We start from the raw sequence: 26,739 nt of genomic DNA, 5'->3' as shown, positions 1-26,739 counted from the left end.
AAAATTAAAGGTGTTTGAACAGGAAATTGTGATTAGTCAATTCAACATTATTTTTAAAATCAGATCAGATTCCTGATTGAAATAGTATTCGGGTTTAAAACTTAATATTGGCAAATAAATTACAGTTACAATACATGAACTGCATACAATATTCCAGTCAAGTGGAGTGTTAAATATTAAGGTGTGCACATTTCTAATGATGAGGCTATGATGGAAAAGTAAAATGTCTGGAACAGATGAAAAGTATGCAAGGTCAGTCTTGGGTCAGATGCATGGATGAAAAGTGATGTGTCTGTTTTTGGAAGAATTTGTCTAACTAAAATGGAAAGTCTTTCTAGCTATATCTATAATGCATCTAATAGAGTTAACCAAATTCATTTTAATTTTATTTGAAAAAAAAAACAAAAAACATGAGCATTATATTAAAAGATCACAACTTACACAAGACTATGAAAATGGTGGATTACAAGCCTTTGTCTTTTATTGTACAAATATCATGTTTATATTTACATTTACATTTCTGGCATTTGGCATTATCCAGAGCGACATACAAAAGTGCTTTAAGTCTCTGTCATTGAAAACATTAACACTGGTTCAATAGGTTACTTAAGGACTTAAGATACCATTAAAATTGTTTTTTTGTTTTTTTTAAACATAATACATAAACAGGGAAAGATAAGAGCTAGTTTAAGTGCTTCAGGAAAAGGTAGGTCTTAAATCGTCGTTTGAAGATAGTCAGAGACTCTGCTGTACGGACATCTAGGGGAAGTTCATTCCACCACCTAGGTGCCAGAACAGAGAAGAGTCTAGATGTATACCTATCTTTTGCCCTGAGAGATGGTGGGACCAGTCGGGCAGTGCTAGTGGATCAGAGAGAGCGAGGTGCAGTGCGAGGAGTAATAAGAGCTTTGACGTAAGATGGTGCTGGTCCATTCTTGGCTTTGTAGGCAAGCATCAGTGCTTTGAATCTTATGCGTGCAGCTACCGGAAGCCAGTGGAGAGAACACAGCAGAGGGGTGGGGTGGGAGAACTTAGGCAGGTTGAAAACAAGCCATGAAGCTGAATTTTGGATCATTTGCAGTGGACGAATTGCATTCAGAGGAAGACCTGCCAGTAAAGAGTTGCAATAGTCCAGTCTCGAAATAACCAGAGACTGAACAAGCACTTGAGTAGCCTGTGTGGATAGGAATGGTCGAATCCTTCTAATGTTGTACAGAAGAAACCAACATGAGCATGTCACATTGGCAACATGGGAGGAAAAGGATAGTTGATTGTCCATGGTTACCCCAAGGTTGCGAGCAGTGGCTGAAGGGGAGATCATTGAGTTGTTCAGAGATAATGCAAGATCCTGGGCTGGGGATGAATCACCTGAGATGACAATTTTTGTACAGTTTGCTTATCATAAACTTGCAAGACGTGACGTTATGATACAGAAATGTTGGATATAGTATAGAATTGAAACAAGAGCGAATAAGTTTATTGGGAAGCACTGAAGCATATCATTAAAATTAAAATTAAAAGTAAGTAAAAGTAAAAGTAAGCAACTCACATAATACCTCTGGCATGTTAACAAAAGTGTTTCGTGCTATATTTATGAAACCTTTAGGAATGGCCGGTGAGTCTCTTCACCACGGTAGATGTCTGTGCAGAGCACACAAAATCATCAAGGACTCTTCCCACCCTAGTCACAAACTGTTTAACCTCCTAGGGTTAGGAAGAGATACAGGACCATCCACACCAGAACCAGCAGGCCAGTTTTTTTCCCCACAACCATAAATCTACTGAAGTTGTATATTTTCTCTTCTAGTAGATGCAATGACAGTAAAGTTGTATCTATCTATCTATCTATCTATCTATCTATCTATCTATCTATCTATCTATCTATCTATCTATCTATCTATCTATCTATCTATCTATCTGTCTGTCTGTCTGTCTGTCTGTCTGTCTGTCTGTCTTTCTGTCTGTCTGTCTGTCTATCTATCTATCTATCTATCTATCTATCTATCTATCTATCTATCTATCTATCTATCTATCTATCTATCTATCTATCTATCTATCTAAAGGAAACACCAATGTATTGGTTGTGATAAGTGATATAAGTGAAATATACAACACTGCATAAATAATTACCCCGGTGCCATACTTATCTTAGGTGGAAATTGTAATATGGTGCTAAATAATGACCTGGGCAGGTGTCCTCCCAGAACTGCATTAATAAATCCAACTATGAACGCTTTTAAGATCTGGTTTAATGTAGTTGATATTGGAGAGAAATATTTCCAGTAGCAGAGAACCTATACGCTTATACTCCTAAAGCCTAGCAGATTGTTGTAACTTAGTCAACATTCATGCTACACTTCTTACAGACCACAGAGCCATCTCTCAACACCCCTTAACTTTACACCTTCTTACTGGAAATGAAACAATTCTCTTCTCCAGTTTGAGGATGTTAAAAGGATGTCACATCACTGATTGAGCAGTATTGGAAAAGAACTTTAGTCCTTAATTCATATTGTACCCTTTGGGAACTGCTGAAATTTGGTAGCAATCTGGCCAAACTTAAAAGAGCAGATGAAAATAAGGTGATGCCTAAAATTGCAGAACTTTCCAGAACTTTCTAAACTTGATTGCATTACAGTTAAGTTAGATGAGATTTACACATTAAAATTCCAAGGTTCTTTATATCTAGACAAAAATGGATTGGGGAGGGAGAAAGTAAGAGTTGTTTAAGAAACCAAATTAAATGCTGATGGGATAGACACTAATAATCCACAAATACACTGCACGATTCTAACTCTTATAGTAAACTTTTTTCATTGCCAATTATTCTGAAGAGGCAGTCTGTACGTTTCTGGAATCTGTAAAAAAACAAATTGCAAGATTATTTCAACAAACCTCAGGAAGGTGTGGACTTGTCTCCCCTGTCCCCCTGTCCAGTATGGTTTCTGTATCATAACCTCTGTTATCACTTATCCAGTCACATGTGTTAATGTAAATGTTCATTAAATATCTACAGGACTGTAGACAAGAGTGAAGGTAAAGATTTCTCAGAAATTCATTGATTTTTCTATGTATTTGCTTTCTCTTATGTATTGGTCCCCCTTTTGCTGCCAAAACAACCCTGACTCATCGAGACATGGACTCCACTAGATCCCTGAAGGTGTGCTGTGGTATCTGGCACTAAGATGTTAGCAGCAGATCCTTTAAGTCCTGGAAGTTGTGAGGTGGGGCTTCCAAGGGCCACTCCTCGCAACTACCAGGACTTAAAGGACTTACAGGACTTAAAGGATACTTTTGATAGATACTCACAACTGCAGACTGGGAACACCCCACAAGAGCTGCAGTTTTGGAGATGCTCTGATCCAGTCGTCTAACCATCACAATTTGGTCCTTTTCAAACTCGCTCAAATCCTTACGCTTACCCATTTTTCCTGCTTCTAACACATCAACATTGTTCACTTGCAGCCTAATATATCCCACCCACTAACAGGTGCCATGATGAGGAGATCATCAGAGTTATTCACTTCACTTCACCTGTCACTACTCATAATGTTATCGGTGTATATATACAGTATATATTGCTGATTGAGGCAAGTGTGTCAAATTCTCATTTGTTCATGGTGCTACTCAAAAGTGCATGTAAGCTGACTATGAAAAAAACAGAACCACTTTAAATTGTCTTATTTATAGCAACAACAAGTAGTAGTAGTAGTAGTAGTAGTAATAATAATAATAATAATAATAATAATAATAATAATAATCATAGTAGTAGTAGTAGTAGTAGTAGTAGTAGTATAAGAAGAAGAAGAAGAAGAAGATGTTGATGATGAAGATGAAGAAGACTGTAAACGTAAAAGACTGTAAAAGACAACGTGCAAATTTGCAGGATTGCTTTTTTCCACTTTCAAGGCCCAATAAAGCACTTTCCTTTACTGTTACTCTTGTGAACTGTTGCAATGGTGAGGAATGTTGTGTAACAGAACAGTGAATAACCCTGACTGAAAGCTTTCCCTGTTAGAAAAGTGTCAGGCGAACAGCACTGAAAAACGCTGAGTGTGATACAAAAACCTATATAAAAGTGGAGCTGTGATTTAATGAACATCTGCGTATATGTATGGTTTTAATCCCCGCCCCCCGCATGGATCCTGCGGATTCTGCGGATTCTGATTGGCTCTCCCCAGCTCGAGCTGTCAGGGTGCGCGTTCACTGCTGTGTGAATGACAGCAAGACGGCAGGAGACGCGGACTGAGCCTCTGATGTCCACTACTGGTCACACTCAGTCACAGAGCATTTTAACCGTGGCTCTGGACATGAGTAGCAGCCCTCCGCCCGGCATCCGCTGGATTACTGCGACTAATTAGAAATGTTTTCTTAATATTAAAAAAAGATAATAAATAAATAAATAGCTGCGTAATATTTTAATTAACGCAATAATTAAACGAGCGTTGTTGGGTTTTTTTACACGTTTTCAAGCCCAAAGAAGTTTATTTCAAGCTTTAACTGGATTTACGTGAACATGAAGCCACGGATTTTGCTGCCCTTTTTACTGACCTTTATCTGTTCACGTAAGTATCATTTAAGACTTTATTATTATTATTATTATTATTATTATTATTTTTATTATTATTATTATTATTATTATTATTATTATTATTATTATTAATTTAGACATCAGTGTTTTTAGTTTAAGTTTTGTCTAACATAACTAACGTGCTGTCACGACATTTGTCCTTTATTTGATGTCCCTACATATGTTCATATGCAGAAAAGTTGTTTATTTCTAGAAATATTTTCAATTTTTCACATTCATGATCACTGTTGGCACAAATGCCTTAGAGATTTTTATAGAAAGTTGATTCAGATTTGTAGAACTGACAAAATGAAATGTAAATCTACATTTCATTTCATTTCAAATCTACAATCTAAATCTAGAGTTGTTGTTGTTGTTGTTATTATTATTATTATTATTATTATTATTATTATTATAAATAAGTATAACAGATGGACCTGAATCTGCCTGATGGCTGTGTATAGTTGCTATAGTAGTGTTTAATATTAGAGTTAGTATTATCCAATAGTAATTATCCAGTAGTAGTGTCCAGTAGAAGTTTGTGTTGTTAGTTATTATTCAATTCTGGACCATAAAGAACATTATTTTGTTATTTTGAAGGTTTGGACACAATGCACATTGTATTGTAAATTCTACATGGTTCCAGACATTTTTGGTGTCAATAGATTGGCCAGGCTAATATTTTGTTCAATTCTTGTCCTTCGTAAATGTTACCCCTATAATAAATGATGATATACAGATATAGCATTAAGGGCATTTAGGGACAGTGTACAGTTTTCACTGGTGTTGGTTGTGTCTGAGCATCAGTACGAATTTATACAGTTCAAATTGTTATTTGAAGTTTCTTTACACTTTGTAAACCTCTGGAGTTTTTGTTGAACTTGGATAGAGGCACATGAAAAATGCTTCCAGAAAGGGATTTGGAAATTAATATGCCTTGATCCATCAAGAATATAGTAGGGGACTTTTCTGTAAACAACAGTTTACTGTCAGTCTGAGAAGTTTATTCTTTTGAGCAGTGAATGGAAATTGTATTCAGCTAGACATGGTGTTAAAAAAATAATTTGAAAAATACATTTTTTGGACTGAAGAAGGTTTTGGAAACAGATATCCTTCTACTACTTACCAATAATGCATTAGGAACTTTTTTGTTGATTTATTTATTTATTTATTTATTTATTTATTTATTCATTAGCAATTCCAATATTATTAAATTGCACGTGGTATGTAAACTTTTCTTTTGAAAGAAAGTTAAAATTCTTTTAAAACGAACATGCTTTTATTATCTTCCAATATATTCAATATATTAGAGAACTATTTTTTTAATGGCAGCCTGCACTTTTAATTATGGCCTTATATTAAACTAGGCATGGGATTAAGAAGTTTATTTTAAAGTTCATGTTTATTTCTATGAATCTGGTGGTGTGTATTCAGAGCCAAGAGCCATAAATAAACAGTGTGCTGAAGCAGTGGAACAGAAGGAGCTGGTGAGTCCCATGAGGGAGGAGAGAGACTTGTGGTTTTAAAGAGAAGGTCTCATGATGACCTTGGGTGACATTAACCTCTAGGATCCCCCGTCTGGTCAGTGGAGCAGTCCAAAGAAGGGTCCAAAAAAAAAGAGCCATGGGAACAATAGTGGCCAGTTTTCTCCACCCCCTCTGACCTGACCCTCACACCCTCATCTCCATAACACTGGCCAGACCTTCTGGGGAGACTGACTGAGATTGAAACCTTTATTAAAGCATGTGTGCACATGCATGTGTGCATCTGTGAGTGTTAGGGCAACCCCTTCACAGCTGCCCGTGATTGTGTTCAGCCTCCCCTCCGCTCTTGCCTGGTTCACCCCAATCTTCAGGCAGGCATACTAGAACCCAGTAATTTAGACAAGACACCCCTCTAGCTAATCCACCATGCTACAATAGTAGTGAATTAGACCACAGCAGTCTGGTGCAGAGGTGGGTGGGTGACGTCTCTATCACTGGTGGACTTAAGGTAATCCTGCAGGGCTATATCCTGCTGAAGGTACAATTATGTTCCTGAGGTGTAGGTCACATCACAGTATGGATCTGTACATCTAATCCCTTCCTAATACACTTTCCTGCAGGGATGTTTGTGGGATGGATAACCTTCAGGCCTAGATACAAGCTGACCTCTTTTTTAAGGGTTGTGTCTTATGTAGAGATCACATTTACAGCCAGGACACTCTTATGATTATTTTATAACTGTGGACAAAGTGGTTGTACTTCATTCCGATTGAGACGTCTCAACCCGAATACTGATAATCCTAATAATCTCAACTACCGAATGCTGCACACACTTTAACATGGGATTGAGCTGAGATTTTATATTAGGAGATTCATCCATAAAAATTAAACATTTTTACACTCCTGAATAGACAGTTTAATACTCAACATTTCATTTAGAATATTACAGTTAAATTGTAATATTATTTAAGCATCTTGTTAGACCATTCTCTCTTTTTTGTAGTTAACACTAGCAGCTTGGTCATCTTTATTAGGCAGTAACCTTTAGCAGTTTGTGTTTGGGGGGCTCCATATGTCACTCACCAAACCCAGTCCTACCAGCAGATTAGGTAATAAAGAAATGAGTTATCATATTCTGCTTAACTTTTAGTAGCTCCAAATGTGGGCCATCAAACAAAAAAAATGAACAACCCAGAAAGTGCAAACTGAGAAATGAAACACTTGGTTACATATCTAGATACATTTATACATCTAGATGATAGATCCGGCTGCTTATACCACAAGGAAGCATTTTATTTCTGATGTCTGGTTCATAATAAGTGAATTTAGGTTTTGAGGCTAAAACACAGTATTTATGTTGTAAACCAACACTTTGGTCCATTCTTTGGATTTAATGAGATTGTGGCTTAATGGAAGTGCAGGTCCTTTCCTTTGGCCCTTCCCCCTGTAATTACAGACTGGGGATCAAACCCATGTGTTGTCCTCCCCCAATTACAGAATATTGCTTATTGATCCAAGCTAAAGGTTTGTGGTTTGACAAACCCTTACAAAGAGAATGTCAAGCATTGAATCCAATCTAATTAACAAAAACATTTTAGCTGACACAACCAACATCTACTGAGATAAACTAGCATGATCGCTAATATAATAACAACAATTTTTTAATTAATGTATTTTTGTTTTGCCAGTTGTAAAATAACAGTAAAGGTTTAATAAAGTAGATTGCATTAATTTTGTTTTGTGACAACAAGTGACATGAAAGAGGTGTAGCGAACACAACACACACGTTTCCTGGTCCAGTCGGAAACTGTGGGTGTTTACATGGCTTTGAACTTGGCATATGCCAGCTAATGACAATTAGCTCTTAAACAAAAGCAAAGTCTGGCCTCCCTGCTAGCTCACAGAGGGGTGTTAATGCAGCACGCTGATAAAGAGCTTGTGGCAGTCATAGCTTGGGATAGTTTAACTCCCATTATTAGGACAAAAGAAAGAGTTCCAGGCCACTTCGTTGCACGGATCCCGGCGAGCCCCCTTCTTCTCCCAGCTTCTTTACAATTCCTCCCCCAAGGTTTGTATTCAGCCATTGTTTGTGTTGTAGCTCCTGCAGCAGTCATTGACATAATGGACGAAAAAGGGGAGGGAAAGGAATTTGTGAATGTGCATATGCATCTGGAATTCCGTTCAAAGCCTTGTAACACATTTTGTAAGTAGGGGCCAAGTTTGAATGACCAAATCTACTTACTCTAGTGGGAGAGGACCATAGAGAAATCATAATAAGCTTAACATCAGCATGCACTCTGCATATCCAAGCACAGATGTTCTGAAACAAAAGTCTTATATAGTGTAATATATACTTTATTGAACATACTCTATTTGAGCATTTTTGTTTAAATTAAATTGCCTATTAATTTCTGAAATGGCCGTATTTTATTTAGATCAAAACCAAATATTTTGCATTTACAGCTACAGTAAATAAATAGCAGAAATTACTATGAGATTTTATCTAGCTAGATCATTTCCTAACAGTATTTGAGAGTGACCAGTTGATAGGTTAAAATAATAAGATCCACAACGGTTTAGGTTTCCTTATTTAATCACTCTGCATCATTTTGCTTGTTCTTTGGTAAAACTAGTGATTAACAAGACGCTTTCAAAAACTTTGTTTTGTGAGTTTAATGGCATTATGAAATATATTGTTGGACATTTTAGCATCTAAAGAAAAAGCAGAACCAAATCAAATTCAAAGAGCCTCTATCATTCTTAGCCTTTCCTGATTTTACTGATTGTCTCACAAAAAATCAAGTGAAAGTGGAAATTTTGCTAATTTTTGCCTTGATGGTTGTCCAGACCCAGTTAAGGTCTTTGTCTGGGGGATGGGGAAGCTTAGTGCAAGGTCTGGCTACCAAAATAGTAGCGAAGTTCAGGGCCAACCCCAAGTGAAGACAATAAACTAAAAGAGGGATAGAGATGGCTGTGGTGACTGGACACTGGCTGTTCGTCACAAGCCCCCACTTCTACTATTCACATATAGCCAACTCTCTCATGACCCTTTAGGGGATGGGGCACGATTCAAGGGGTGGGGATGAGTGGAGGACTCCTGCTGTGCTGGACATCACTAACAATAACCCCAGAATCTCATTTTCACTATTCTTTAACTGTGATTGATAATGAATTCCTCTCAGACAACACTCAATCATGTAGATCGTCTGAAGGTCTTATAATCAGGAAACTTAAAATATCACTTCAATACATGGTACTATAATACTTCTGAAAACTGAGGTCCAGTTTATAGAAATAAAGATCCTTGGACATGTGTATTATAGTATATTATGGTTTTAGGTCTTTATGATTCAAATTACTTTTATATGAAGTACTAGACTGAGTGCTAGTAACACAGTACCACATTTTAGCATCCCTGGAAAATGTGTTATGTTTATATGGACTTACTGAATCCAGCTTATGACATAACCTCCCTTCCCCACAAGTCACCTCTGAATTATATTATCCCACAGTAGGCAGGTGGGGGTTGGACCAGGGGTCAGGAGGCAGCACAGCACAGCTGAGCAAGACTTTCTGCATCTGCTGAGTGTGACACATCATCACAGAGGGAATAAGCATGATAATCTTTTAGAATCTGTGGTAATAAATGTAGATCCTGAGTCATGTAGTAGTAACACAATATCATACGGTTGACTTGAAGTCAACATAAAGCATCATATCCCAATACCAAGTACTAGAATGATAATCTAGAATAAAAATGGGTTTGAAAGAAATAGGAAATGTATTACACAATATTATGTTCCTGTTTTATACAGGTTGCTTGGTTGTAGGAGCTTGTATTACTGAAAAAGCAGCTGTAGGTTTTAAATATGCTAATGAGCCTGAAAGGTTCTGCACAAAATGTTTTAAGTGCTCCATTGCTATTTAGAAAACAAACTAAAGTGCTTTATCTATGTCATTTAAAATTAGCTAACATACAAAATAAGCTACAAGTTACTAGCTCATTTTTTATGAATAGTCTTTTAATACACTTTACAGGGGGGTCATAGAAATTCTTTGCATGGTTCAGCCCATGCATCTTTACCTCATTTATTGACATAATATAACATCAGTATAGTGTTAGCTTATTTAAAACTTGAATGTATTGAACATGTGAGCAAGTAATACAGAGAGCTTTGCTGATCTTAATAAAACTTATAGCCTAAGACTAAATTGTTGTAGGTAAATATTGTGCTGTATATATTAAAATGGTTAATCCCTGGAGTTAAAGCAGGTGCATGTTTACGAGGACCAGTTGTCAGAGCTGTGATGTGCATAATGTGCATACCGGGTTGGGGGCTACACTTGTGTCCAGAAGCCTCAGATCCCTACTTCACATTTTCTAGTGCAAGTTCAAGAGCAGACCTCAACAGCAGCTGGGACTAAAGCAATGGCTATCTCCCTGGGTCACTTTGGGGCATACATGTGGACGGGGGTCTGGAGACGTCCCTCTGAAAAGAAAAGCAAATGAAGGAAAGAGCCGTAGCGTAAAGGTTGACACTTCGAGAGGACTGGGGTTAGCGAGTGGCATGGGAAAGTCACCTCCAAGTCAGAGTGAAAGGAAAATGGGGTCTGGGGTGGGGGTTTGGAAGGGTGGGGGTCTGCATAAGTAGGGGGCAGATGGCCCAATCTGAGAGGAGCACTGATGGCTCCTGATGGTTGATTGCAGTTTTTTTAGGGAGCTGGAAAAAAGGGAGTTGTGACACTGCTATTGTCATCAGGGTGGGCTTACTCAAAAGTGGCTGCTTTAACTTGACCTCGTAACCCTCACTACTTTTTAGGCCTTGTTTTTGCTTTGTCCAGACCTTTTTGGTTCAGTGGCCACATGGCATTTGGCCTTATTGTTATAGCCAGGCTTAGTTTGATGATATAGAGCTGAAGGGGATACTGAGAATATAACACCTCAATCTAGCAAGGCAGTGTAGATAAGAATTAAAGCTTACTTATATAGTGGAGCTGGTGTAGAATAGTGTAGTCACTATTTTCATTTATACCCATGTGCTTTGTAATGAGCAAAATGGGGTTTATGGAGAAGAAATCATATTTTTCAGTGATTTGTTTTGGGTGTTAAAATGTATGTATCACAGAAGCAGAAAGGTCTTTATTGCTCAAGTAACAGTGCACCTTCAATGAATTTGTTTTGGCAATTGCTTCAGTAACAAAGACTGAAATGAAATTAAGCAGTGAACTAGAGAGGTACAAATAAAATGAAAATTATTATATCATAGAGTCTACAGATTTGAGAATTTGCACTAGCTGTGAGGATACATTTCAGTAGTTTGTTGCCAGGTTTGTCAAGTTTGTCCAGTCCATTACTGAGCAGGGATACAGTGCAGGGGAAGTTACTGTCTCCATGTCTGGTAATTTTTATTATTTTCATGGTTTGGTAACATCTTTTTTCCAAAGCACTACATAGTAATTAAAAACTATTGACATCAATTAATACTACTACACACTAATCATATATAAAGCATAAGCAGCCCTGATCCTTAGTCTTGAATTGTCGCAACATAGGTGCAAGTTAACAAATTCATATGCTGGTCTTAGTATTATAATGTTCTATCTGAGCTTAAAATAAAAAAAGATAAAACCTTAAAATACCAATATTACAATTTTCTACAGTTGTGGTCTAACCAGTTCTCTCTTTCTCTTGGTCAGGTGTATGTCATGGCTTAGAGCTGGCCTTTCTGCTCCAGCCCAATGATGTGATTGCTGTAAGGGAGAGACCTCTCATGCTGGACTGCCGGGTGGAGGGTGAGGAACCCATCACTGTGACGTGGCTTAAGAATGGGAAACCAGTGCCTACAGGAGCTGGTACACGGGCCACAGTTTTTTCCAATGGCACGCTGCTGATTCGAAGCTTCCAGAAGAAACGAGATGGAGATTCTACTGATGCTGGAGAATACCACTGTGCTGCCCAGAACCGTTACGGCATGCTGGTCAGCCGTAAGGCCCGTGTTCAGCTGGCATGTACGTGAGATAGACAAGTAGTGACTGTATATCACATGCTTTCAGCTATATAACCTGATATGATACATGATATTAACTATATAACACTTTGTAACTATAACACAACTACAATGCTCTAAAAATTAAAACGTAATGCACATTAACAAATCATGCATTTATTTAAAGAAGAGAGTTCCACTTCTCAAATAATGTTTATTCAATATTTAAGTGCACATGTTTTATTGCACATGCAAGGTTTATAAGTTTGATTATTTATATGATGAAAATATGAAACTGAATCAGTGACTTTAAAAAAAAAAAGAAAAAGACTCTCATCTGTCTGTCTGTGTGTCTGTCTGTGTGTCTGTCTGTCCCATACAGCTCTTCCTAAGTTTCACACTCATCCAGAGTCCATGTCAGTGGATGAGGGAGGAGTGGCACGTTTTCAGTGCCAGGTGAACAGTATTCCCGAGGCCAGCATCACCTGGGAGAAGGATCGCATGGCCATCAGCACATCAAATGAAAGGTAATATGAAGACACATCGTTTTTTTTATATTTCTTTGAACCAATATCTTTTGCTTTGTGCCCTTTTCTCCCTCTCACAGACAGTCACTTATTCTCCTCTTTCTTTCTGTCCAATCCAGGTACACACTTCTCCCCATGGGCATCCTGCAGATCACTGGAGTGAAGAAGTCAGACGCTGGAATTTTCCGCTGTGTTGCCACCAATATTGCTAACATCCGCTACAGTCATGAAGCCCTGCTCAACGTTACCGGTCAGTGAGCATTTCCTTTTTATAAACAGATAGACAGATGTTTGTAAAATACAATATCAATATCAAGTTCAAGTAGCCTATGATTTTGACATCATGACATTTTCAGCTCATCACTTGGTTTGAACTATATATGCTTCATAAAATAATAATCGTACAAATCCTTCTTGAAATATTGGATGATAATAGACATGTTGCATTTTTATTATTTTATGAAGCTGATCATAAATAAATCATACAGCGAATACAGTAATTGTTTGAAATGTCATGACTTCATATTGTCATATTTCTGTCATAGTTGATTTCAATTCAACTTGAATGCCCTCTATTCTTCACCACATTTTCCTAATTTTATTTTCTGTCAGGTGGAGCTCCACGCATCTACAAGGAACCAGTGATCCTGTCTGGCCCTCAGAATCTCACTATCACTGTCCATCAGACAGCCATTTTGGAGTGTATTGCTACAGGAAACCCCAGACCTATCGTGTCTTGGAGCAGACTGGGTTAGAAACTTCAGCTACTAGCATGTTTTAATAATCCTATAATACTATCATCTGCGTATCACTGATAACATTGTTGTTTTTTATTATTGCGCTTTATATACAGGTGTGTACTAGATTATCTGTTCAGTGCTATAGTTCACCTGTGTTTCTGTGTGTGTGGGTCTTCAGATGGCAGATCCATAGGTGTGGAAGGAATCCAGGTCCTGGGCACGGGGAACCTGATGATCTCTGACGTATCGCTGCAGCACTCAGGAGTGTATGTGTGTGCTGCCAACCGTCCTGGTACCAGGATGAGACGTACAGCTCTTGGCAGGCTAGTAGTTCAAGGTAAGATAGTTAAAACTAAAATAGATATCATGCAACATAATTCAGCTCCATGGTCCAATCCTGAGCTCAAGTTACTTTCTTTGGAGATTCACATGTTCTCCTGATGTCCATGATATCTCCAGGTGCCTATTAGGTGCCATTTCTGCTCTAAATTATACTTCTGTATCATTGGTTTGCTTCCAGTGTCCACAAATTGGGTTCAGGATACACTGTGATCTCAACTTGGATAAAGTAGTACCTGAAGATGGATGAATAATTCATGATGACTGAACTTACTCCATGTTGACAAAGAAATTATTGAGCTGTTTTAACTGTAGTTCCACATTTAAACCCAATAAGGTCAGGCAGTGATTTTCGGTGAATGCACTGCTTTTACAATATTTGTAATAGCAGTGAAGCCTGATACACATGTTCATATAAGGGTTGTCCATAAGATTATAGATCACTTCACTGCAAAAATTGACTTCTTATTTCAACTTCAATTTCATCCAAATTATCTAGTATTTCCTTTTCAAAGATTGCAAATGAAATCAAATGTCTCTTTATTGTCACACCATAAACAACACAAGAGCAGAAGTGCAGCTCCAGACGTTGCAGTTGTAAATGTGCAACACTGATAAGTAGAGTAAAATAATAATAAATAAATATATATAAGAGAATATATGTAGCATTACAAGACACATTTGTTGTAGATATTTTCATTCATTTCAAGCTTGAAGTTTGAGTAGGAAAATATTTCTACAAATATGTTTTATAATCTTTTACTTGTTTTATTGCAATCTTATCATAGGAAATAGCAGATACATGTGACTAGTTTTAAGATAGTTTCATTTGCTAAGATGTTAAGAACATTTGTTTGCAGTGTTGAGTACAAAAATGGCCTGACTTGTGTTAAGTGATTCTTTATGATTCTTTATGAAAGCTGTTTTGCAAGGAGGAGGTTAGAAGTCAATAGTCTCTCCCACCAGTCATTACTCCAAACCTGAAGGGAATGGTGTCTTCCTATTGTCTCTTTTTCATGTAAACCATGAGACCATTAACTAGCACTTTTGGTAACTAAGCACTAAAGCTACTGTCCAACTGGATTTTAGGATGCGGGGGTGCAGAGTGGAAATGAAGCCTGCCATAAGTAGCCTCGCTCTTTGTGCCTCAGGCTGACATGGCTCATCCATCACCCTGCCACTGTCTCTGTTCATAGCCTGCTCATATTTCTCTATGACATTACTTCACTAATTGGATGTCCTCAGGGTAACTGGACACACAACATAGCCATAAACGTATCATAAATTGCAGACTGCATTCAGTTTTGTTAAAAGTGAGGTGTAACTGTAAACCAACACTTTTTCTTCCTGAAATTTAAACCTTATTGCATTACCCTTACCAAGGGAATAATTTGCCTTGCCTTAGAGAGCACACAGAAAATAGCACACCGGATGGAATAGTCATTATAATGTTCAGTGAGACTAAAACATTGTAAAAAGGTCTGATGCTAGTAAACACCAGGATGGTATTATCATCCAGACTCTTTCTGCAGACTACAGCACAGATAAAAGTCATGGTTTTTTTTTTTTTTGAAAAGACAAATTCACTGTGCTTAATTAAACTAGTAATCTATCAGATTGTGTCTAATAGAATTAGTCTTAATACTGCTTTGCTTTTGCTAAATCCTTGCACCCAGCTGTCTTTTTTTCTCAATTTATATCCCAAGTGTCCATCCTTAATCTGCTCAATCAATAGTTCTACCTATCTGGCCTGTGCAAAGGGTTTAGCAGTATAGCCATGGGGATTAATCTTTAATATATTCATTAATTTATTGATTTACTATTTGGTAAGAATAGAACAAAGAGTTTTACTGCCTTCAGCCAAAATGAGAAATATACAACATATGATTTGCAGATCTAGATTTTTTTCAAATAGGAAGTTCATAATAACTTATAAATAAAGTATGCAATAAATATCTATTGTCCCCTACTTGAATAAATTGTAATAATGGCCTAATAAATGTAAATGCACCCTAGGTACATTCCCAACAGACCTTTTCTTTTAAAGACTATTTTAAGTATTTAAATTGCATGTATTACATTTTATGTTCAAAGCCATGTTCATACCTACCTACTGCCGAGGTTGATTTCTCAGACCAAGACATAGATGATTGGAAATCTATTCTTTTACAAAGCTTCCTCTCGCACGCTCTCACACTCTCCTGTGTACTTGACCCATTTTGGTCTGGACAGACATCCTGGTCCAAACAGATGTCTACGTGGAAATGTATGATAGACGGACGGGTCAGCCACAGCGAAAACGTGTGTTTGTGTGTTTAGTGTGAAGAGCCATCACCTCTAACCTTTGACCTGTCAGTTTTCACCTTTGACATTGAACCAGTGGCAGTTATAGAGAGGCAGGGGTGGGGTGGAGCCTGGCCTGACAGACAGCCGATGAGAGGTGGAGTCCAGCAGAATTTATGACTCCCAAATGAGAAAGGGTGACCGTCGTCCCATGCCCCTGCCCCCACTTTTACCACCGCAGCAGTGGGGTTGGTTGTTTTCGTCACAGCTGGGAGTCAACAGAGGGAGACGAAGTTCAAGGTGCTGGGGGGACATGTGGCTTTGTGTGACAGACCCTTTGATATTCATCTCCTTTATATTTGGAGTGAAGATTTTCATATGAAATATTATAGCAAAGTCATTAACTGGCTTTATAATGCAGATTCCACAGCTGCGAGATCACCAGGTTTTCTCTGAAAATGTGGGAAAATCTGAGATAAGCCTTTAAATTATTGCTTATGAGTGTCCCATGCGAAAGAGCTATGAAGCTAACACTATAATTTCTTCAGTTATACATTTTCCATTTAATATCAAGAGATTCTTTAAAACTTAAATTGAAACTTTATTATTTATAAAGTATTCTTGTTTGTAATGATTCTTAAAAATTATACTCATACTAATTTATGACATCAAGACTGAAAGTCAAAAGCAATTATAGACACGGATGTGGAACAAGCCGATCAAACCAAAGGTCATCACTGAGTCTTTGCACACAGGAAAACTGATCAATACTCTTCTAAAGATTGGCTGATGTGAAAGGTTAGTGAAGCTGTCTGTTAGGTCTCAGCTGTAAAAATAAAACTGATCAGGCCTAAAAGTGGGTAACTATCCCCCAAAGGGGATTTTGCGCTTTTACTCTGTTTTCTCCATTTTAATTGTCCTTATGTACAGTATTTGTATTCTGATAAACTATATGATAACTAGAATGCAGGCTTAGAATGGAAATTAAAGCATCAAAAGTAACTAAATCCTATACAATATTTTAAAATAATACTTTAAATGTCTTAAAATAAGAAATGTCTGTCTCTTAGAATCAATTCACAGCCTTATACACATATCCATTCTTTGTTTTTGGTTGATAATGAAGGGCTAAGTATTGATATGTCATGTGGTGGATTTAAATCTCCATGTTTCATGGCTTTGTCTGGACTGAGGCATTTTAGAGACTCATGTGTCTTTATTGCAAAGTCTTTATTGCAAATATTTAAAATGTTTAACACTTTACACAGAGAATTAATATGGGCTACCGGTTATACTTTGCCTTTCTGAAATATCCTTTCTGAGAGAAAGTAATTCAATTCAATTAAAAATTGAAACCATAATCAATCAGCTCAGACACACAATTATATTTTTCCCCCTTTAGGGTGTTTGGGCATCCAGCGGATCTATATTTGTCTATAGTCTTAAAAAAACGGACTTGACTGAATAAACTGATGAATGGTCTTCTATTGAAATCGCTCTTCTCTTTGACCCTTGACCTTCCACACCTCCATGGACACACACACAGACCCTCTTCCCATGGTTGGGGAGTCATGGACCTTCTGTGGGGGTGTTGGAGGTCTGGTGGGGGTTTAGCCTCAGCTAGTGTCAATAGGTTAATAAGATGCAAGGTTCAGGGGTCTGGAGAACTCTATATATGCACGGCTATTGTGAGGCCGTTGAAGGGGTGTCATGCGGAACGGCGAACCCACATCTGCCCCGCTGTGCAGACGGACGATCCTGAAACGTCACTCTGGGAGACGGAGCAGGTTTAGAAGATTTAAGTTCAAGATCAAATATTTAAGGATGATTTCAAAGGCTGGTAGATTCAACTGAGGAAACCTTATTCATATCCAGTTCCCTTTTGTGAAAATGAGATCTCTGGCTCTCTTAACACAAACCTGATTTCAAAACCTACTGATTCTGTAAATATGATATCATTGTCACTTTTGAACCCATTGTCAAAGCCCCTGTGGTGAAAGTAGAATAGAAGAGCAACACATCAATGTCTGCTCCGTATTCACCTTGTGTTAGTGTTTCCTTTCCTTTTTTTTTTAATTGCCCATATATATTTACATAGGTGAACACTATAGTGCTGTAGTGTCATGTTTAATGAGCTCATTTACATACAGATTAGCATTCAATTCATCACATACCCATAATGTGCATTGCAATAAATGTTAACAAAGTAGTTTTTAATCACAGAATTATTTGCTGTATGCCTGGTCTTTGTATGCTGTGCCTTTCCTCTCGTTCATGTTTTCATTTCGTTTGTCCTTATACCATCTGTTTGCCTCTGCAGCTCCTCCTGAATTCATCCAGTGGCCCCAGTCTGTGTCTAAACCTGTAGGGGGCAGTGCAGTGTTCACATGTGTAGCTCAAGGAGTTCCTGAACCTCATCTCATCTGGCTAAAGAATGGCAAGATCCTCACACCTGGAGACAATGTCAAGCTCACCAACAACAACAGGTGCACAAGGGCTTGATGTTAATCCTTAAAAATGAGTCTAAAATGCACGAAAGAGAGAGGAAATGACAGATTAATATTTGAATATTTAAAATGTTTAGTATGTCCTGGTCTGAGTTTAGGGTAATTCCTGCGTGTCACCTCAAGATGGCAGTCTACTTTCATTTCATGTAGTTCGTAATTCATTAATTCTCAAATTCATAAAGTTCTTTAAATATTTTGTCACTTATAATAATAATAATAATAATAATAATAATAATAATAATAATAATTATTATTATTATTATTATTATTATTATTATTAGTAGTAGTAGTAGTAGTAGTAGTAGTAGTATCATATACTTGTAATACTCTCAATAATAAAAACTAGCATAATAATAATAATAATAATAATAATAATAATAATAATAATAATAATAATAATGGTGACATCATAATAAAAAACCTATTAAACTTGATTTTTTTTAAATATTAATGCACATATACCCTTTTCATCCTGCTCATCTTTGCACAATCATATTGTCCAGTACCCTGGCAGTGACTCGTATAACATCTGAAGACGAGGCCATCTACCAGTGCATAGCTGAGAACAGCGCTGGCACCAACCAGGCAAGTGCTCGTCTGGCCGTGTCTCTGGCCACAGAGCTGCCTGAAGCTCCTCAGGGCCTGAAGGCCACACCTTTGTCCAAAAACACACTGCAGCTGTCCTGGACTCAGCCTCCAATAGAGGTGACCGACAGCATCATCGGATATGTGTTGCACATCCGCAAAATGGGTGGTAAGTTATACTGCTATGTGAGATTACTGTGTCATTTATCTGAAAATCAAGATTCATTTAAACCAATACACATCTTTAATTATATACCTGATTATATTCCATGAAACTCATGAATACCCATGCATGTATTTGATGATTTATTAATTACAGAGCCAGAGAATAAAGAGCTTCAGGAGGCTGTGAGCAAGACAACCTACCAGCATGATCTGAACAATCTGGAACCTGCCACCACTTATTCCATTTACCTGAAGGCTTACTCTCCTGTGGGTGCGAGCCAGGAGTCCCACACTGTGGTTGCTACAACACTAGGGGGCGGTATGTAACTGTTGGTTGTTTATTCCATAAGACCTCAAACCTAGTTGGTGAGATTTCTGCTTATGTTTTTTTTCATGTGAACAGACTATAGCTTTACTTCATTTCTCTGTGAACATGTGTACGCTTCTCAGAATGTTTTCATTAATTCATGGATGCATAAGTCTTCTACAAATGTACAGATGCTTGAGCATCTGTTTTCCTGCTGCTCAATGTCTCCTTGGAGCTTTTGCATTTGTGACTCACTTTCTACTGTTGCACTGCCTTCATATAGTCCAGGGATCCGCAACTGCTATCATGGAGAATTAGAGTGCTGTTTATTTTTTAATTTTTTTTCTGCTCTAATATGCCTAATTCATTTGGTAATTAATTGAATCAGACATCACCAAACAAGACTCCAGAACTGGAGCTGGGCACTTCTGAAATAGATGCTATCCTGTACATCTGCTATAATATCTCTCTCTCTGTTTTTTAGTTCCTAGTCCACCTGCATTCTTCACTAAAGTGGTCAATGTCACATCAGTGCAAATCCTGTGGGAGCTGCCCAGCAAGCCGGGTAAAGTTGAAGGTTTCAGACTGTCCTACCGCAGAGTTCCTCATGGAGATTTTCAGGGCCCGATTCAGATGTCATGCCAGACAAATATCCACACCATTGCACATCTTGGTAAGTGTATGAATGTGTGAGATCACATACTTAATTATGGATTTATTTCAAAATGTTTAATTGAATAGAATATCTGTATGTGTGGTCTCTTGTGAATAAGCACAGCAAAAGGGTTCTAAGAATGACAGCTTTTGTATAACTGACTTTTGTTATTATTGAGCTTTACTTTATTCGATATATTAAAGGACACAGTGTCTATGTTCTTATATACAAAAAAGACATTTGTGTGCCTGGAATTGTGTGTAATGAGGCAACTGAAAATTGTTTGAGCCGCGGTTAATCAATCAGAGTTTGGGCAGAAACCATTTGCAGTTCAGTTGTTAAGTAATTGACCGGTTAGACAATTTATGTTGTTTTGGCTCTTGGCTTAGCTTCTAAACAGAAACATGACTGTGAACTACAAGACTTGTGTTGTAGCCTTTCATACATAGTCACCAAATTTATATCATTTATAAAAATATCAAATGCCACTAACTAATTAGCTGGTCATTACAATATTACTTTATTGCACAAGCAACGTCTACATTTTCTGGCAGTGAAACACTTAAAAATAGAAATCTTTAATTAATCTACTTGCGTATAAGCGTGTGTGTATCATATGAATTTCTGTCTATGAGACTCATAGTATAATGCATTGTTCTTGACAGTTTAATTTCCGAACTACTGATGGATATTAGCTGCTATCCTCCCATCTAATATCATGACCAGCCATTGCAGGTCATTTATGCCTTTAAATTGAATGAATCTCTACTTGTAATTATATGAAATTACAGAGCCCAAACAGCGCACAACTATGACACTGGCCTTTTACTCTTGGACTGCTGATTATGCCACTGAGCATGATACTGTATATTTAGGATATATATTTACTAAACCTAGAACATGTGTAACATCATTAAATAGGGATATAAAAGAATGCAGTGATGTAAGTAAATAAAATAAAGTGAAATAAACAGACAGTGAAATAAAAATAGAAAAGGGAGACAAATGAAGACCTGATCAATAGTTTTATTGTGGCTTTGTGACTAATATTCAATTAATAAGTCTCTGGGAATTTCAGCATCATTTTGAAGGCCTGTATGATTAATGTTTTTGTGACGGTGCCTTAGATGCTGGAGCTGTGTATGAAGTCAAACTAGTGGCCTACAATGGCAATGGAGAGAGTGACTGCTCCAAGAGACTGGTGTCACTGGCAGAGGATGGAACCGTGGCTAAAGCCAGTGCTGGTAAGAGTTCAATGAATGTATGTTTTGGATGTTTTGAATTGACCTTCTATATTACATTTTGGATATGTGTTTGGGGTAGTGTGCTAACAATTATCAATGTGGGGATACAATTTGTGCAGGAGAGGAGAGCAGGTGCAACTGTAGAGAAACTGAGGGTTCACTAGCAGGGATGGTGGTTGGAATTCACATCGGCATGGCCTGCATCATCTTCTGTGTGCTGTTCCTCATGTTTGGATATCGTCGCAGGTAAGATTTCTTCATTAAAAATATCATTTTGATAGTTAAATGGAAAAATTTCAATCTTGGGCATATTTAGTTTCCTCTGCAGGAAGGGGACTCAGGACAGATGGTCTGTGCCCAGAGGTGAGGATGGAGGACACCATGTTCAAAACAATGGCATTTCTAAACATGTGGCACCACATCCCCAAGCCATCGAACTTGTGCCTCAGGTAAAGACTTTTATTACATAAAAGAAATATTAAGATTTTCTCTTCTGGGGACTAGTTCACCACCATATGTAGTAATTATATCAATGTAAGGTAAAGCATCTGTCTTGTTTAACAGGAATTGATATTCAGGCCATTAACTGTACATGTATCATGAGAAACACTTGAAATGGTTGATCTACTGGTTAGAAATATTCGATTTTTGACAGATCAGCAGAACGAGTGAATTTTGTTTACTAAAGGCTCTCAGCATTTTTGCTGAGTAATTAGAGCCAAGGTTCAGTCAAGTGCTGTGACATGGTAATATATTGCAACTTTAGAGAATTACAGAGAAAGAAGTTCACAGATTAAGGGACTGCTGATCAGGCAATTAGCTGACTGATTGCTCTAAATGAATCCCACTGACTTTGCTTCTGCTCTCTGTCCTAGGGTCAAAACCAGGCTTTCCCAAAGCAGTGCCAAGTTCTTATAGAGCAGCACTCATCTGCTTTGCCTGGCACAGATGCGGGCACTGGCTAGCACAGTCTCTAAAGCCACTTCTTCAGCACTCAGCCTTCCTATGGTTTCTCTAACCAGCCTGCCAACCAAAGTCCCCCTATTGAACCCCCTCAAATTACATGTCTTGTTTGTGTAAAAAAAAAAAAAACTGCTGCTGCTATAATGAATAAGGGCTTAACTGGTCCTGTCATGGGCCAGAATGATATTAGTATTAAACAATTAGTCTGAACTTATACAAAATTCAGTAATTCACCATTTGTTTTATAACCAAAGCTTTAATATAACATGTAAATTCTTGTGATCTTAATTTAAAACAGGAACACAAAGTGATAGCCTTATCAGGTAGTATACAACATATTACAGAGTTAGTGTTAGAGAGCTCCAGATGTTAGATGTCAGGCATGTGCTCCAAAATAGGTGTAACACAGGAGCAAACCGAACCCAAAATATGTATTAATATCGGAGGACTTTCTGCTTAAACCAAAATTTCTTTCTAGCAACGGTGTCCTCTGGTAATAAGACATTCTAGACTTGCACTATACAAACCCAGGCCTCATAAATATTTACCGTATGTGCTAGAGGCAGATGGAGTCTCTACAGAGTGTGCCAAATAGGCTAGCCACATTGTGACTAGCTTTATCTTTTAGTTTTTCTACTCCTTTGACCTTAATTCAATAATACCACGAATAATACATTGCCTTGTTAAACACCATATACGCCTTGAGGCAGACCGAGTTGGAGAAATCATAAAGGTGGTGCCTTTGCTGTACCTTTCCCCTTTTCCTCTTTCCACAAGTAACCCACCAAAAAGCTGAATACCTCCAAAGATAGCTACCTCAGAATGTCTGAGCCATTGTTGCTCTTGTTAGCCAGCTGCTGTTCGAGCAAGCCTACCTCAGCCAAAAAAAAGATTCTGGGTTCATCAAATTTTTTGGAGTGAGAATGCTGACCTGGGATCATATGATAGATGATTATGAGAACTACTATCCAGTCAGCACTCTTACTCTCAGAAGTTTGATCTATGAGTTGCCCTTATCTCATTTTCTCTGCGTGCCAATGCCAGTGCCCACACCAATGCCTGCTCCAGCGCCCTCCATTGCCCACCTGGTTACTGCCATGAAGAGTGTGACCCTGGTTTGACTTCACATTGCTGCTGCCTTTAACCCAAATTTAGCCTTAGTGGACCAAAGCGACTGACTGTCTCACTGCATTTCAAATGAGCACAAAGTACATCAGTGGTGGAACAGAAGAACAAACGCTTTCAAACATTTTCTTTTGCCTTCACTCTGAACAGTGTGTATAAAGTCACATTGCACTGAGAGTGACTTGGAGCCTGTCAGAATCTGAATCTTGATGAAGGACTCCTGTCTCTTTGTACTAACCTCCAAAGAAAAAGACAAAAAGAGGTAAAGTGAACATAGACAGGAGAGATTTCATCCGAGGAGTGCTTCATGGAAAGTAAGGACCTTATTCATTACCTTTTGCCTAGTGGGAAATGAAGTTTTGGCCTTCATACGAAGTACCACTGACTAATGCTGCAAAACCAAAAGCTCAACTCATCTCAACCCCATCCATCTGAAACATGCTGCCTGGAGACTACAGGATGCGCACCAAAGCTGCCCTGACACTTCACAGATTGTTATCCAAACCAAGCCAGAAGGTCGGCTTTTTAGATGCCAAAACGGTAGCCATGGGACCGTGGAGTTGGTGATGTAACGGCTGACAAGCTTTTGAGCTCACCGAGAGGATGTAGGACCTTGATATGCTCTCCTCTCAGGACGAACAGGCACGGCACCAGATTCCCAAAAAAGCTTTTAATATGAAAACCATGCTTTATGATACCCAAAGATGTAAAAATGAAAACGGTTTTTTGTTTTGTTTTGCTCATCTAACCTTGTTTAAGAGATAAACATACACCATTGCGTTTAAGTTCCTGTTATGAAAGGAAGTCATTGTGAAAGTGCTTTAATTGAAGCAAACCAAAAGCTTCATGCCGTTTGTTTTTTGCCTTTATGAGGATGTGTGAATAAGCCTTGACTGTCAGTCTGTCAGTTGTCAGAGACATCCTCATTTCAGACTTCCTTGACTGACGTGGAACTGTCACCGTGTTTTGAATATACATTTTAAAGAATAACCAAAATGAAAATGGGATATATTTTCAAGGAGATTTTCTATGTTGATATTGGAGAAGTTGTGTCTTCATTTTTTGATAGAAATGAAATTGCCAAATAAGTAGACTAATAATAATGTAACCAAATAACTTGTACCTATTTTAACATTTATAGTCTTTATCTTTTATATTACTCCCTTAACCAAAGCACAGAATCATGCATGTATGTACATGAGGTGTGTATGCAGTATGTATATATAAGTGTGTTTCTCTGTGATTGGATAACAGTTGGCTAAACCTTGGGCCAGTAATGGTCATAATTCATAAGATTACCTTACGAAACAGATTCAAGGGGAATTCTGTGTCTTTATAATAACATATAAATGGAACCAAAGAATGTAACTGTTTTAATGGTAAACTATCAGAAAAATTCACTGATAGCTTTTCAAAGCTTTACAAGATGGCTAAGGCCTGCACACTTCACTGATTAGGGTTAGATAACATTTTGATCTGGCCAACTCTTTCACTGGATGAAAGAAGAACACATGCTTTCCTAAAGATGCCATACTGTGCTAAAGGTTTACCTACACAGCCATGATAGGTGTTTATCCATGATTACTGAACAGTCCCCACTTTATTCCTGTCCATTTTTTCTGAAGACGCAAATATGATACCAAAAGATGTCTACCAAGTGAGATTGTTTAAATTTTGTTTGTAGAGCAAGATTTCTCCAGTGTTAGACTGATTGATTTCTCTTTTTTGAAATACAGTGTTTGCTGGTTCTTTTTATCGAACTTGCTTTCTTTTTGACCATTTTTCCCAAAACGCTGCACTTCCTGTAGCTCGAGGAAAAATGGGTCAGGAACCTTTTTTTTTATTATTATCATTTCCAAAGTGTTAATATTATAATTATTGTTTATATTGTTATTATTGCAATTTTTTATTTCTCCTTCCCTTTTAATTTCTTTTTTTTTTATTGCAGTGGAAGGAGCATGTGAAAATGTTTTTTTAGAAACTTGAGAAAAACTGTGGGTCAAACAAGACACGACATTTCATAAAACATTTGAAAAGCACAGAATTATTTAAAAGGCATAATTTATTATTCATACTCTTTTTGAAACATAGAGATTATTCTCATCATAATATCTGTTTACTGAACCTAAATACAGAAAAATACACATGACCAAACTGACATTTTAGTAATATAATTTCATAACTATTTTACTTTTGACCCACTGTTTATGAAAATAAGAAAAAAAAATTTGTAGAGAGCTAGCAGGCTAGAACCAAATAAGCGAGAATTTGTAGTTTACCGATTGCTTTCTTTTTCATTTATGTCCTTCAAAACTAAACCCCAAAGCTTTAAACATAGAGACTAAGATGTCTCCAACCAAAAAGAAAAAAAGAGAGAGAGAGACTAGTGCTGTGGGATGAGAAAATATTGAGTGACATAATAAGGAACCAAGCAGATTTAAGTTTTCATGCTTCTGCTTACAAACTATGTGAATGTTTAAATCGTTTAAAGCATTTCTCAGCCTTTTCCAGGCCATTTTGCATAGAATGGAATAGAATATTTTAATTCAACTGATTAGAAAATGAGATGTATTAAGAGAATGGGGGTCTCATCGATCCGGCCCAGTTCAGATCTGTAAAGAAGGAACCTTTCACATTATTCTTCTTAAAAGAATGACCTTATGTCATGTGAGTGTGTGTGATTCAGCAAATGATACTGATTCTGAAATATATTTGAAATATTGTGCACAATAGAAATTCTGAATTCCGAGTTTGTCTGCTTGGTTTTCCTAATTATGGTGATTTCGGTGATTATGGTTGGTGGCGCTGTCTCTGCTTTCTGGTTTTCCTTATGTGCTCTAATTTCATAGTGCATAATACCAAATAAAAACAAAGAGTAAAAGATGTTGCATGATTGGTACTTTTTTCTTTCTGTCTTTTGCACACACACACACACACACACACACACTTACTAAAAATATGTTTGAAATTATCCTCTTTTCTATACTATAGTCCAGAACACTAAATATTCTTTATTTTTTTAGCCCCCTTTTAGTCACATTATTGGGTTTCCATTCTTCTTCTCCCTGTTTTTTCAATTTTCTCTAAAGTGATGCTGAAGTGAATTACAGTGAGCAATATATAACACCACACCAACATGCATTACTCTTACAGAGTGAACACAGAAAGTGACCACTCTCCATAATAAACCCAATTCTGCACATCATTTTAAAATCAGGGCTAAGTCTAAATGTCATTACCTGGTCCTACAACTCTCTG

The 26,739-nt window shown here is 37.5% G+C and overlaps 1 protein-coding gene across 1 annotated transcript; it reads left to right on the top strand.

The window, feature by feature from the left end:
- Positions 1-4,516: 4,516 nt before the first annotated feature.
- On the top strand, positions 4,517-25,103 carry si:ch211-57n23.4 (immunoglobulin superfamily DCC subclass member 3). Its single transcript, XM_058378057.1, has 14 exons — positions 4,517-4,565; positions 11,752-12,063; positions 12,424-12,568; positions 12,688-12,818; positions 13,181-13,318; positions 13,487-13,645; positions 18,251-18,416; positions 18,941-19,191; positions 19,342-19,506; positions 19,979-20,167; positions 21,277-21,393; positions 21,513-21,639; positions 21,710-21,842; positions 22,269-25,103. Exons 1-14 carry the CDS (start codon positions 4,517-4,519, stop codon positions 22,356-22,358), a joined length of 2,172 nt encoding a protein of 723 aa, XP_058234040.1. The 3' UTR covers positions 22,359-25,103.
- Positions 25,104-26,739: the final 1,636 nt, after the last annotated feature.

The sequence above is a fragment of the Hemibagrus wyckioides genome, linkage group LG24 (genome assembly GCF_019097595.1).
Source record: "Hemibagrus wyckioides isolate EC202008001 linkage group LG24, SWU_Hwy_1.0, whole genome shotgun sequence".
In the NCBI taxonomy this organism is placed as follows: domain Eukaryota; kingdom Metazoa; phylum Chordata; class Actinopteri; order Siluriformes; family Bagridae; genus Hemibagrus; species Hemibagrus wyckioides.
Note: the sequence above shows the minus strand (reverse complement) of the source record. Positions and strands in the feature narration are given on the sequence as shown.